Here is a 14,946-nt window from a genome sequence, read left to right as displayed (position 1 = left end):
TGTCCGCCTTGGCCACCCAGAGTGCTGAGATTACAGGTGTGAGCCACCACTCCTGGCTTGAAGTAATTTTTACATCTCTCTTCCATATCAAACTAAGCTAAAGGACAGATGCTATGTCTTATTTATCTTTATATCCCTACCACAGTGCCTGATACAGAATACATATCTAATCTGTGTTGACTAAATTGAAATTCTGTTGGGTGTGGTGGCTCACACCTACTAGAGTAGTGGTTCTCAACCTGTGGGTCACAACCCACAGGAACTGTATTAAAGGGCTGCAGCATTAGGAAGGTTGAGAACCACTATACTAGAGGCTAAAGTAGGAGGACTGCTTGAGCCCAGGTGTTTAACGCTGCATTAGCTATGACTGTGCCACTGTACTTGAGGCTGGGTGACAGGGTAAAAAAGATAAAATAAAGGTTACTAACAAAAGCAAATAAATAAAAATTTTAAAATAAATTAAAATTCCTCTGTATATTCTTTATACTGTAATGATGCCTAATATTTGTATATGTTTTCCTATATACCATAAGAAAAATTAATTAATGCCATATCTAAAGGTATTGCTGCCAAACCGATATCTTTCAGCCTGGCCTTAATTCAGAATCACCTGGAGAAGATCTGCAGAAATACATATGCTCAGCTTTTTAGAATCAGATTTTGAAGGAAAATATTTAAGATAAATCACATAACTGATCTTTGGCTGGATCTTTTAAAAATACTGAGCCTGTGAAGGCAGATCCCTAAATCCTTACGGGGGGCCTATCAAGGCCCTTCTCTATCCATGTATGAGGTCTGATAATTAAGTTTTTGAAATAATCCTAGAAGAAGTGCTATATACCTCATTGCTGAATATCACTATGGTCACCTTTGAAATACTCCCCTTGGGAAGCTATGCCCCATTACCAGCATCTAGTCCACCCTTCAATACAATTTCGGAACTCTTTTTCTGGAATGACCCTCATCCAGATGGACAATAGTGGTCATTATATTACCCTTGATGTCCTGAATGTCACAAAAATGTCTTTGTTTCCATATTTCCTTTATCTTCAGATAAAGGAAAAAGTCATCATGTGAATAGGGAGGGTGATCCAATACTGATATTTTTCTGGCGAAAAATGCCCTCACAGACAGTGTTGTATGAGCTGGTGCATTGTCATGATGCAAGAGTGGTGAGTTGATGGCCAAGATTTCCCTATTTCTCTATTGATGTTTACTGGGTCTGGTATGTTTCTCACAGTCAGCCTATGATTCTGACACACAATTTGAAGAATTATTGCAATGTTTTTGTCAATTCTGCTCATTACTGACTGCCCTGACCTCTTTTTATCAATGACACCTTTTTCTTTCCTCAGAAAAATGTTTAATCCATTTGTACAATATCATTTTCTTTTCTTTTTTTTTTTTGAGACGGAGCCTCAAGCTATCCCCCTGGGCAGAGTGCCATGGCATCACGCTCACAGCAACCTCCAACTCCTGGGCTCAAGTGAGTCTCCTGCCTCAGCCTCCCAAGTAGCTGGGACCACAGGCGCCCGCCACAACACCTGGCCATTTTTTGGTTGCAGCCATCGTTGTTTGGTGGGCCTGGGCTGGGGATTCGAACCCGCCACCTTAGGTGTATGTGGCTGGTGCCTTAGTCGCTTGAGCCACAGGCGCCGAGCCAATACTATTTTCTTCATGGCATAATCCACATAAACTTGGACTAACATGTTCCTGATTGCACTTTCACTCCTGCCAAATTTAAAGAGGAATTGTTGGGGTTGGGTGCAGTGGTTCATGCCTGTAATCCTAGCCCACTGGGAGGCTAAGGCAGTGGATTGCATGAGCTCAGAAGTTCGAGACCAGTCTGAGCAATAGCGAGACACCATCTCTACTGAAAATAGGAAAACTAAGGCAAGAGGATTGCTAGAGTTTCAGAACTTAAAGGTTGCTGTGAGCTATAATGCCATGGCACTCTAGTCAAGGAGCCAGAGTGAGACTCTGTCTAAAAAAAACAAACAAAAAAAATTGATGAATGTTTGTTCATTGCTCTAATTTAAGCTCCCACATTCTTGTAGTAGCACACAAAAACTTGCAACAATAATGAATACCACTCAGCCAGACACCACCACATATTGATACAAACACAACGGTGAGACACTAATATGTATACTAAAGTTACGGTGACAAGTTTGTGAACTTAATTGTTAGACTTCATATGTATGTATTTTTTGCATTTTTTTTTTCCGCTGAGGCTGGGTTTGAACTCAACACCTTTGGTATATGTGGCCGGCGCCTTACTCCTTCGAGCCACAGGTGCCGCCCGTATGTATTTATGCTTCACATATGTCATTTTATGTTTGGGTTTGGTTGGTATAGAATGAAGAAATCAATTCTTGGCTTGGCACCTGTAGCTCAGCCGCTAGGGTGCCAAGCACATACACTGGAGCTGGCGGGTTTGAATCCAGCCCGGGCCTGCCAAATAACAATGACAACTATAACCAAAAAACAGATAGGTATTGTGGTGGGCGCCTGTAGTCCCAGCTACTTGGGAGGCTGAGGCAAGAGAAGTGCTTAAGCCCAAGAGTTGGAGGTTGTTGTGATCTGTGACGCCACAGGACTCTACCAAGGGTGACATAGTGAGACTCTGTCTCAAAAAAAAAAAAAAGATATTAAATCTTTATTTTGAACATTTAGTGGGCAATTTTTAGTTCTGTTGGAACAAATGTATATCTTTCCCATCTTTTTCTCTTTTCTTTCTTTCTTTTTTTTTTTTTTAAAGAGACAGGGGCTTACATTTTTCCCAGGACATGGGCTGTGGCTTGATCATTGCTCACTCTAACCTCAAACTCCTGGGTTCAAGTGATCCTCCTGCTTCAGTCTTCTGAGTAGCTGGGACTGTGCCCTCCTAATTTTTCTATTTTTTTATAGAGATGGGGTCTCACTTTTGCTTAGGTAGGTCTTGAATGCCTGAACTGAAGCAGTCCTTTCTTGGTCTTCCACAGTGTTAAAATTACAGGCATTAGCTACCATGCATGGTGCCCAGCCTAGTTCATTTCTTTAAAAATTCGGTCCCCAATCCCATGGCCACAGACGAGTACTGCTTGGTGGCCTATTGGGAACCAGGCTGCACACCCAGGAGGTGAGCAACAGATGCCAGTGACCAAAGCCTCATCTGTATGTATAGCCACTCCCGATTGTTTACATCACCACCTGAGCTCCACTTCCTGTCAGATCAGTGGTGGCATTAGATTCTCATAGGAGTATGGTGATGTGGGCTTGTAGTTACTACTCAGGAGGCCAAGACAGGAGGATTGCTTGAGCCCAGGAGTTTGAGGATGCAGTGAGTTATGATGACACCAAGGCATTCTACCTGGGGCAATAGAGGGAGACTCTGTCTGAAAAAAATAAAAAAAAATAAGGGAATGAACTAATAAAATGTTTATGAAATTTTATCTAATTGCGACTGTTCTTTCATTCTGGTGTGGTCAGGTGCTTACGATTTCATCAGAAATTCCTAAAAGAATTCAAAGTGCCTTAAAAAATGCAGAAGAATCAAAGCAATTCCTGAATCAGTTTCTAGAGCAAGAAACTCATCTCTTCAGCTCCATTAACAGCCATTTGCTGAATGCACAGCCCTGGATGGATGAGCTTGGGGCCATGATTGACCAAATTGAAGAGATTGAAAGGCATCTCGCTTACCTTAAATGGATTTCAGAAATTGAAGAACTAAGGTAAAATGGGCTCCTTTGTTCTCATAATTATTATTTTCCTTTGAGGTTTCTGTCTTAGAGAGTGCATGTGTGCTGTTAAATAATTGAGTTAATTAAAGATTATAATAATGTAATTTTACCAGTCGTTAAGAAAATAACATTATGATAATGATTCTTTTCCTTTATTGTGAATGAACATAAGCTTAATTTGCATTTGAAAGAAAGTAATCTAAGTAAGTAAAGTCTTATATTATGAACACAAGATAAAAACTATTATTTATAATGCCAAATTAATAAAACAAATCCTCCATGTGGTGATAAGTATTCCTCTTTATTTTAATTTTTAGAGATGGTCACTTAAGTGGATTGCTTTCTTTATAATTTTAATATTTTTCACTGGGAGTCATCTAATAGAGCTACACAGTATGTATTCTTAGATGAATAACAGAGTTCTGCTATCTGTGGGTAGGAAGAAAACAATAGGACTTTAGTTCTTTTTGAATTGAATAAATATCACTGGTGGTTGATCATGAGTATCTGTGGTATTACCTTTCAAACAAGCTAAAGTAGAAGGTTATTTGGTTTTATGATATGGTTGTCAGCCCCTTGTACTATTTCTTTTTTCTTTTTTTTTTTTAGACAGAGTCTCACTATGTTGCCTTGAGTAGAGTACTGTGCTGTCACAGCTCACAGCAACCTCAAACTCTTGGGCTTAAGTGATTCTCTTACTTCAGCCTCCCAAGTAGCTGGGACTATAGGCCTGCCACAACGCCTGGCTATTTTTTTCTTGTTGTCATTTTTGTTTAGCAGGCCTGGGCTGGGTTCCAACTTGCCAACCCTGGTATATGTGGCCAGTGCACCACTGCGCTACGGGTGCCGAGCCTGAAACTACTGTTTCATCTTTGTATTGTTTTAACTGTTGTTCCTGCAAAACTGTCAGCAACCATTAATGTTATCTGGAAAACCTGAGGGAGTAAAATTATAAGTGTCTTAATATCTTGTTCCAAATGTATCACAGTTAATGTATTTATTGTCATGTTACGCATGTTATGGAGGATATGTTATATATCCCTCTATCCTACATATATTTCTCAAATTTTTAAAGAACTTTATATATCAGTATGGTATAGAAATCTTTGTTTTGCATATGAGGAGTTATCCATTGTTGTATTAATTGACAGGGTCTTGCTGTATCACTTAGGGTGAAGTGCAGTGGTGCTATCATAGCTCCGTGCAACTTCAGACTTCTGGGCTTAAGCAGTCATTCCACCTAAGCCTCCCGAGTAGCTGGGACTGCAACCATGTGTCACAATGCCCAGCTACTTTTTAATTTTTGTAAGTTTTTTTTTTTTTTTGGTGACAGAATCTCAGTCTGTGCCCTGGATAGAGTACCATGGTGTCCTAGCTCATAGCAACCTCAAACTCTGGGACTCAGCTGATCCCCTTGCTTCAGCCTCCCGAGTAGCTGGGACCAAAGGTGCCAGGTACAACTCCTGGCTAATTTTTTTATTTTTTAGTAGAGATGGGATCTCACTCTTACTTACTTAGGCTGGTCTCGAACTCCTGACCTCAAATAGTACTCCCACCTCATCCTTCCAGAGTGCTAGGTTTACAGGTATGAGCTGCCACACCCAGGTTAATTTTTGCAAATTTTATTTTTTTTAGAGATGGTGTCTCTCTGTGTTGCTTAGGCTGATCTCAGACGCCTATCCTCAAATAAACCTTGAGCCACTGTGCCCAGCTGATTTCCAGAACTGACTCCATTTTTTTCGAGCATCTCATTCTTATTTAGATAAATGATGTGCAGTGACAGAATTTTAATAATATATGTGATGATGAAGCAAGCACACAGTGAAGAAATTTAAACTTTGCTTTATTTTATCTTATTTCATTTCTCTTTGTCCCTCTGAAAGAAAATACCAAAAAAGGATAAAATTATTAGCCTAATTAAGTAACATAAGTTGTTTAAAAGCCTTAGTGTTGGTAGTAGCCAAAGTAATAGATCAGGTAAAATAGAGCTATGGTTATTGATAACCTTTTCTGATCTCTGACTTGTTTAAAAGAGAAATATGCCCAGGGAATCATAATAGAAATAGTATGCAAATTCATAATCAAGTAGAACACAAGTTATTCCTCTCTCTTTAATAATGCATTTCTTCCCTATGTCTTTCATGATAACTTTTCTATTTCTGTCTGTCTTTTGAGCTTCTGGAATTTCCTCATGTCTAATTTTCCTCTAACATCCTGTTTTTTTTTGTTTTTGTAGAGACAGAGTCTCACTTTATCACCCTTGGTAGAGTGCCATGGTGTCACACACCTCACAGTAACCTCCACCTCCTGGGCTTAGGCGATTCTTTTGCCTCATCCTCCCGAGTAGCTGGGACTACAGGCACCCGCCACAACGCCCAGCTTTTTTTTTTTTTTTTTTTCCTCCACCCCGCTGGTGCGCTGGCCTCAGCCCCCTTCGCCCAGCTTTTTTATGGTTGCAGTTTGGCTGGGGCCAGGTTTAAACCCGCCACCCTGGGTATATGGGCTGGTGCCCCACCCACTGAGCCACAGGCGCCACCCAAATGGCCTGGTTTTTATTCTGTAATACTTTCTCCTTTTTTTTTTTTTTTTGAGACAAGAGTCTCAATCTTTTTTTTTTTTTTTTTTTGAGATGGAGCCTCAGGCTATCTCCCTGGGTAGAGTGCCATGGCATCACAGCTCACAGCAACCTCCAACTCCTGGGCTCAAGTGAGTCTCCTGCCTCAGCCTCCCAAGTAGCTGGGACTACAGGCGCCGGCCACAACGCCTGGCCATTTTTTGGTTGCAGCCATCATTGTTGTTTGGCGGGCCTGGGCTGGGGATTTGAACCCGCCACCTTAGGTGTATGTAGCTGGCGCCTTAGCTGCTTGAGCCACAGGTGCCGAGCCAAGTGTCTCAATCTGTTGAAGGCTAGAGTGCCATAGCATCAGCCTAGCTCACAGCAACCTCACACTTCTGGGTTCAAATGATCTTCCTGCATCAGGAAGATCCAGTCCCCAGTAGCTGGGACTATAGGCACTAATTTTTCTATTTTTAGAAGAGATGGAGGCTTGCTCTTGCTCAGGTTGGTCTTGAACTCCTGAGCTCAAGTGATCCTCCCACCTCCCCCTCCCATAGTGCTAGGATTACCCTCCCATTGGCTAGGTGTGAGCCATCATGGCAGACCTTTCTCTGTTTTTTTAAAAAGTTTCTTCTTGCTCAAATTAGCATCTTTATGTTAGCTCTGTTTTTTGAATCCTGCAGTACAGCAGTATCACTCTGAATGGCTTTTCCTGTGATCTAAATGTCCTTTGTGCTTTTAGTATTGTGTGATCTATTTCGTTCCACCCTAGAAAGCAGTAACTTCTGTGGTTACTTGAACATTTTAAATTCTTTTATAACATTTTTACATTTCTTAAACATGGTAGTCCTGTTTTAACATAATGCAACATTTATTATTTTGGAATTATATTGCTTTCAAGTGGGAAATCCAATTCTTTAGGGCAAAGTAGGTAAAAGCTGAAGACTTATCACTCTTGACTTTACATTATCCCCTTGGATTAAGATTACTGAAGACCTCTCTAAAAGGCAGATTTATCAGAAATGACTGTTGCCTGAGGGAATGTGACACAGGAAGAGTCTGTTCTTTTGGGAAGAGAGAAGAAGGAAAGGTGGAGGAAGCCATCCTGACATGGGCTGTTGCTCTTAGAAGGATACTGTATTTGAGGACTCTGGGCTTCCAGAGAGTTCTGGGTATTAAAAAAAAAGCCACCTTGGAGTAGTGCTTTATTTTTCTTTAGGTGAACTTCTAAAATAAGAAGAAGCAGTTTTCTGAATTTGAAATTATTCTGAATAAAGTGTCTTTAAAGTTTGCTTTGCTTTGCTTTGCAGTGATAATATTCAGCAGTATCTGATGACCAATAATGTACCGGAGGCAGCCTCTACTCTAGTGTCTATGGCAGAACTTGACATCAAGCTTCAGGAATCATCTTGTACTCATCTTCTCAGTTTCATGAGAGCCACAGTTAAATTCTGGCATAAAATTCTCAAGGACAAGCTTACAAGGTAAACATTTGCCCATTTTTTTTTTTTTTGCAGTTTTTGCCCGGGGCTGGGTTTGAACCCGCCACCTCCAGCATACGTGGCCAGCACCCTACTCCTTTGAGCCACAGGCGCTGCCCAATTTGCCCATATTTTATGGTAATTGCTTTCAGGTGGGTATTTGGTGATCATTTGGTGATCATACTGAAATGTGCGTATTCTTTTTCTGTTACAGTGATTTTGAGGAAATTTTAGCACAGCTTCATTGGCCATTCATCGCACCCCCTCAATCTCAAACTGTTGGCTTAAGTCGACCTGCCAGTGGCCCTGAGTTGTACAGTAACCTGGAGACACTATTTTGTCAGCTTCTGAAACTACAAACCTCGTATCTTTGTTAGAGTTGAAAACTTACTAAAGTTTCTTCTTTTTAGAGTAGATGGTGCGGCCAAGAAGACAAATGGGAGTCCTGGGTTTAGACTTAATCTGTAAATTGCCCTTGAATGGTGAATAGTTCTCTTGCAGAGTGAATTATGTGTGGTGGGAGGGCTGTGAGGAAAAGTTCTGAGGTGCATGACTGACTCAAGTTCTTAACACATATAAGTCTCTTGGGACAGCAGTAGAACAAATAGGCAATTGGGAGAAAACCTTAGTAATGTGGTGTTAATCAAATGATTGATTTATTGACTTATTACCATTCTTTATTTTAGAAAAGACTTAAAGATTAATTCTAACAACATTTTTTGTGGGCTTATTTTACTAAATTAATATTTAATATGAAGATATATTTGCATTATAATTAGTATCTGCTATATTTGTTGGAAAAATTATTGTGTGTATACATACATAATGTATTTGTGTAAAGAGTGTGTGTGTGTATATACATGTATACACACATGTATGTTTTTGATTCTTTTTTTCCTTGACCTGACTATGTCAGAGATGAATTAATTACAGAACCAAAACAACTCCCAGAAAAATACTCTCTGCCTGCATCCCCTTCTATTGTCCTGCCCATTCAGGTTATGCTGACTCCTCTTCAGAAGAGGTTCAGATATCATTTCAGAGGGAACCGGCAGACTAATGTTATCAGCAAGGTATGCTTTGCCAATTCTTGTTTTTGTTTTTTTGGGGGTTTTTTTTTTTAGATAGTCTCACTATGTCGTACTCGGTAGAGTGCCGTAGTATCACAGCGCATAGCAACCTCAAACTCTTGGGCTTAAGTGATTCTCTTACCTCAGCCTCCCAAGTAGCTGGGACAACAGGCACCCGCCACAATGCTGGCTATTTTTTTTTGGCTGTAGTTTTCATTATTGTTTAGCAGGCCTGGGCTACGTTCGAACCTGCCAGCTCCTGTGTACGTGGCTGACACCCTAGCTGCTAAGCTACAGGCACCAAGCCTGTTCTTGGTTTTTATTAATAGCAAATTTTAAATTTCTATACTTTTGCTGTTTTAAGTTAAAATCTGACTTTATTTACATTTCTAGTTTTTCTCTAAGGAGCTAAATTCCTGCTTTGTCACTGGCCTTTATAGATATAATTGGGGACTTGTGTTGATATGTTGTAGGAATCAATTTATTCATCAGCTCATCATCTAACCAGTTTTTCAAGTTTGCCTGTAGGTGTGCGGCAGCATTTGCTGTGGCAGTTTGTGCAATGTCGTCCACCTGTGTTTCACTGTGCAGATTATTCCTTGAGATTTATAAATATATCTAGAAGAAAAGTAAAAGTCAAAGATAGTAGAGCACTAACTTTTTTAAAATTAATTAATTTATTTATTTCCAGGTTATTGTGAGGGTACAAACAACCAAGTCACAATTTTTTAAACATTAGGTAGAGTCTCTCTTGTAGTTATGTCCAGCACAAAGCACTATTCAATAGATGTACTGGTGCTAAAACAATTTATTGCTGTGCAGGAAAGATTATGGGGCTGGGTTTGGTGCCTCAAGCCTTAGATTTTAGAACTTTGCGGGGCTGAGGTGGGAAGATCATTGAGGCCAGCTTGGGCAACATAATAAGACTGGTCTCTACAAAAAATAAAAAAATTATCTTTATGTAGCTGGGTGTGTGGTGGGGGCCTGTAGTCCCAGCTACTTGGAAGGCTGAGGCAAGAGAATCACTTAAGCCCAAGAGTTGAAGGTTGCTGTGAGCTGTGATGCTATGGCACTCTACTGAGGGCAACAAAGTAAGACTGTCTCAAAAAAAAAAAAAAAAATTATCTGTGTGGTAGTATACATCTGTAGTCCTAACTATTTGGGAAGCTAAGGCATGAGGATGGCTCGAGCCCAGGAGTTAGAGGCCATGGTGAGATATGATTGCACCACTGCACACTAGCCTGAGTGGCAGAGCAAGACTCTGTCTCTAAAAAAAAATAAAAATAAGAGAGATTATGCAAATAAATGATAAGAATGGTTTTGAGGAAATTATCACACCAATTGAGGGATAATGCATATTTGGCATATTGCTGAGATTGCTGTTATTGTTTTTTAGGTTTTGTTTTTTAAGTGGAGTTTGATAGAATTTGTTGAGAATTATAATCTTGGAAATTGCTGGGGGTTGGGTACCACCTTGTTTGTCCATGAGTTTTACTAGAGCTAATTCAGTGTACATGGCAGGGGTTCAGTTAGTATTTTGAATGAAATGTTACTAAGTGTCATATCACACCAGGCATTGTATGTATCATCTATAAGTGAATTTACAGGCTTTGTAGAATTTTAAAGGAATCAAAGAATAGTTACATTTGCATAGGAAGGAGCAGGGGGCAAATCGATTTCTGGTTCTTTTGTACATTATGGATCTTCTCCTTTTTTGGATGGAGTGTTGGTGGAAAGAAGAGTAGCACCACTTATTAGTAAGTGAGAATAAGCAATAAATCTTAAGTTGTGACAGGCAGTAATAATTTGACAGAAGGAAATTGTTAATTATGTTGGCTGCTTTTTAAAGTGTGGTCCCACCACAGAGGTGGCTTGGGCCTATAATCCTAGCACTGTGGGACGCCACGGCAGGAGAATTTCTTCAGTTCAGGAGTTTGAGATCAGCCTGAGCAAGAGGAAGGCCCCATCTCTACTTAAAATAGAAAACTTAGCCAGGTGTTAAGGCATGTGCCTGTAGTCCCAGTTATTTGGGAGGCTGAGGCAAGAGGACTGCTTGACCCCAAAAGTTTGAGGTTGCTGTTAGCTATGATGATATCATAGCATTCTACCCAGGGCAACAGAGTGAGATTTTATTTATTTATTTTAATTTTATTTTTAGAGACAGAGTCACACTTTATCGCCCTTGGTAGAGTGCCGTGGGGTCACAGCTCACAGAAACCTCCAATTTCTGGGCTTAGGTGCTTCTCTTGCTTCAGCCTCCCAAGTAGTTGGGACTACAGGTGCCCACCACAATGCCCAGCTATTTTATTTGTTGTTGCAGTTTGACCGGGGCCAGGTTTGAACCCACCACCCTCAGCATATGGGGCCAGCACCCTACCCACTGAGCCACAGGTGCCGCCCCAGAGTGAGATTTTATCTTCAAAAAAACAAAAAAATTGTGGTCCCAGTGGACTTACCGTTGGGTCATTAAGCCCAATGGTGAACAGTGAAGCTGTTGTACACTGTTTTGTACATTATGGATCTTCTCCTTTTTTGGATGGAGTATTGGTGGAAAGAAGAGTAGCACCACTTAGTAGTAAGGGAGAATAAGCAATAAATCTTAAATTATAGACAGGCAGTAATAATTTGACAGAAGGAAATTGTTAATTATGTTGGCTGCTTCACTTAAACAGTGAAGCTCTTGAAATTAGAGGCTGTCCTTACTCATTTTTGTATTCCCAGCATCAGTAAATGGTTGTTTGGGGGAGAGGGGCTCACCCCAGCGCTTCCTCGGAAGGACCAAGGCCTTGGCGGCCGCTGAGAAAAAAAACAGTAAATATTTTTGAATTCCAACAAAACTTGGAATGCTTATAGAATCATATCTTGGGACAATGCATACTTATATTTTCTTTTCTATAATTACACATGTTTAAGGCATGCCTATTTTCTGTAATATAGACTAGTCATATTTTATTCTAATTTACATTTTGATAAGAAAAAGCAGAATAGGGGGTGGCGCCTATGGCTCAGTGAGTAGAGCACCAGCCTCCTGTACCGAGGGTGGCGGGTTCAAACCCGGCTCTGGCCAAACTGCAACAAAAAAAATAGCCAGGTGTCATGGCATTCCAGCTACTTGGGAGGCTGAGGCAGGCGAATCGCCTAAGCACAAGAGCTGGGGGGTGCTGTGAGCTGTGACGCCAGGGCACTCTATCAAGGGTGACACAGTGGGACTCTGTCTCTTAAAAAAAAAAAAAAATTATTTTGGAATGCTGTTTCAAAAAAAAAAAAAACAACTTAAAGGCCATAATTTTACATATTACTAAATTGTGAGGTTTTAAACAATATTGAATTGTATACTTAATGAGTTTATTGACCTAAGCCACATGATTGGAATTTGGGGGATATACATGGGGAAACATTTGATGATTATTAAGACTTGCAGGAGTGGTTTGGCGCCTGTGGCTCAAGCGGCTAAGGCGCCAGTCCATACACCTAAGGTGGCGGGTTCGAATCCAGCCTGGGCCCGCCAAACAACAATGACGGCTACAACCAAAAAATAGCCAGGTGCTGTGGTGGGCATCTGTGGTCCCAGCTACTTGGGAGGATGAGGCAGTAGACTCGCTTGAGCCCAGGAGTTGGAGGTCGCTGTGAGCTGCGATGCCACAGCACTCTACCCAGGGGGACAGCTTGAGGCTCTGTCTCCAAAAAAAAAAAAAGACTTGCAGGAGTTTATTTTATTATTTTTTAAAGCTTTGCAGGAGTTTAAAATCGAGAGAAAATTGTGCTCGTACATATAGGAATTTTCATTTAATTTACGTAAGTGTTGTATGTGTACAATTAAGTAGAGGTATTTAATTGTTAACTTTCTAGTTGTAATGACTTAAGGATTTAAACAATTTTACCTCTTTTCTTAGCCTGAGTGGTACTTGGCTCAAGTACTTATGTGGATTGGAAATCATACACAATTTCTGGATGAGAAGATTCAGCCTATATTAGAGAAAGTAGGGTCTTCAGTAAATGCAAGGGTAAGGGACTCAGTCCTGAGTGTTTCTGTTTTAGAGTTGTTATGTATATGTGAATAACTCATTATTTATTTACCTCATGTTTATGTATTTCTTTTAGCTTGAATTTTCTCGAGGCCTTATGATGTTGGTGCTTGAGAAATTAGCTGCTGATATTCCTTGTCTGCTGTATGATGACAGTCTCTTCTGTCATTTGGTAGATGAAGTGCTCTTATTTGAAAGGGAGCTTCATACCGTTCATGGCTATCCTGGCACTTTTGCTGGTTGTATGCATATTCTATCAGAGGAAACCTGTTTTCAGAGATGGTTGACTGTGGAGAGAAAATGTAAGTGTTAATGTGGTCATAAGGTAGAGGAAAACATCTGGGGTTTCCTATACAGTTTTTTGTTGTTTTTCTCCTCCAGTTCTGGGTAGGAACTAGAGCCCTGTAAATTTTTTTTTTTTTGAGATGGAGCCTCAAGCTATCCCCCTGGGTAGAGTGCCATGGCATCACACTCACAGCAACCTCCAACTCCTGGGCTCAAGCGAGTCTCCTGCCTCAGCCTCCCAAGTAGCTGGGACTACAGGCACCCGCCACAACGCCTGGCCTTTTTTTTTTTTGGTTGCGGCCATCATTGTTGTTTGGCGGGCCCGGGCTGGGGATTTGAACCCGCCACCTTAGGTGTATGTGGCTGGCGCCTTAGCCGCTTGAGCCACAGGCGCCGAGCCGAGCCCTGTAAATTTTGTCAGAGTTTACCAAGTTGCCTGCAGAGATAATCTTTTCTTCTTCACATAAAATTTCCATTTTTCCTGGAATTATACCCTAGATGTTTCTAGAATAGAATATTAAAATCTGTAGAGTGTATAATTGTTTCATAGATTTTACCATATAGTATTTCTTTTTTTTCCTTTTTCTTTTTCTTTTTTTTTTCTTTGTGAGACAGAGTCACTTTGACACCGTGGTAGAATGCTGTGGTGTCACAGTTCATAGCAACCTCAAATTCTTGGGCTCAAGGGATTCTCTTGCCTTGGCCTCCGGAGTAGCTGGGACTGTTTTTAGAGATTAGATCTCACTCTTGTTTAGGCTGGTCTCGAACTCTTGGGCTTAGGCAGTCCACCTCCTTCAGCCTCTTAGAGTGCTAGATTACAGGTGTGAGCTACTATGCCTGGCCTACCATATAGTATTTCTGTTCTTGGTGGAACCATTTTGGATGTAACTTGTCTAGTCAGCATAATTATTTTGAAGATTTGGCCAGGAGGGAGTGGGGGAAAGATCTTGTTCAATCCTGGTGGCGACTGTGGCTCAAAGGAGTAGGGCATTGGCCCCATGTACTAGAGGTGGTAGGTTCAAACCTGGCCCTGGCTGAAAACTGCAAAAAAAAAAAAAGATCTTGTTCAATCCTAAAATAAACTATATGGGATATAGTACAACTAGTGGGAGATCATGGGTTTATTTTTTGTAGAAAAGTCATTTTCTAAAAAAATGGTGGCTTGGCGCCTGTGGCTCAAGTGGCTAAGGCACCAGCCATATACACCTGTTCGAATCCAGCCCGGGCCCACCGAACAATGACGGCTGCAACCAAAAAATATCCGGGCATTGTGGCGGGCGCCTATGGTCCCAGCTCCTTGAGAGGCAGAGGCAGGAGACTCGCTTGAGCCCAGGAGTTGGAGGTTGCTGTGAGCTGTGATGCCACGGCACTCTACCCAGAGGCACAGCTTGAGGCTCTGTCTCAAGAAAAAAAAAAATCGTAAGAAGAATTAAGAGTGACTGTAACTATTTAATTAACATAATCATTTTTTCTGCATATCAGTTGCTCTTCAAAAAATGGACTCAATGCTTTCATCAGAAGCTGCCTGGGTTTCCCAATATAAGGATATCACTGATGTGGATGAAATGAAAGTTCCAGACTGTGCAGAAACTTTTATGACTCTACTCTTGGTCATAACTGGTAAGTATAACTCTTTTAAGATATGAATTTGTGGCTCGGCGCCTATGGCTCAACCGGCTAGGGCGCCAGCCACGTACACCTAAGGTGGCCGGTTCGAATCCCCAGCCCGGACCCGCCAAAACAACAGTGACGGCTGCAACCAAAAAATAGCCGGGCGTTGTGGCGGGCGCCTGTGGTCCCAGCTAC

The 14,946-nt window shown here is 41.1% G+C and overlaps 1 protein-coding gene across 1 annotated transcript in view; it reads left to right on the top strand.

Annotated features, from left to right (window-relative positions):
* RINT1 (RAD50 interactor 1) overlaps positions 1 to 14,946 on the top strand; it is a 50,822-nt gene that overhangs the window by 20,359 nt on the left and 15,517 nt on the right. Inside the window, exons 4-10 of the mRNA XM_023519611.1 lie at positions 3,429 to 3,713; positions 7,590 to 7,763; positions 7,975 to 8,124; positions 8,677 to 8,833; positions 12,724 to 12,834; positions 12,932 to 13,157; positions 14,623 to 14,760. Of these exons, the coding sequence (XP_023375379.1) occupies positions 3,429 to 3,713; positions 7,590 to 7,763; positions 7,975 to 8,124; positions 8,677 to 8,833; positions 12,724 to 12,834; positions 12,932 to 13,157; positions 14,623 to 14,760 (1,241 nt within the window). The remainder of the gene's footprint in view (positions 1 to 3,428; positions 3,714 to 7,589; positions 7,764 to 7,974; positions 8,125 to 8,676; positions 8,834 to 12,723; positions 12,835 to 12,931; positions 13,158 to 14,622; positions 14,761 to 14,946) is intronic.

This window comes from Otolemur garnettii, unplaced genomic scaffold, assembly GCF_000181295.1.
Source record: "Otolemur garnettii isolate 467f Iridium unplaced genomic scaffold, OtoGar3 scaffold00005, whole genome shotgun sequence".
Classification (NCBI taxonomy): domain Eukaryota; kingdom Metazoa; phylum Chordata; class Mammalia; order Primates; family Galagidae; genus Otolemur; species Otolemur garnettii.
The sequence above is the reverse complement of the archived record's forward strand: the minus strand, read 5'-3'. Positions and strand labels throughout refer to the sequence as shown.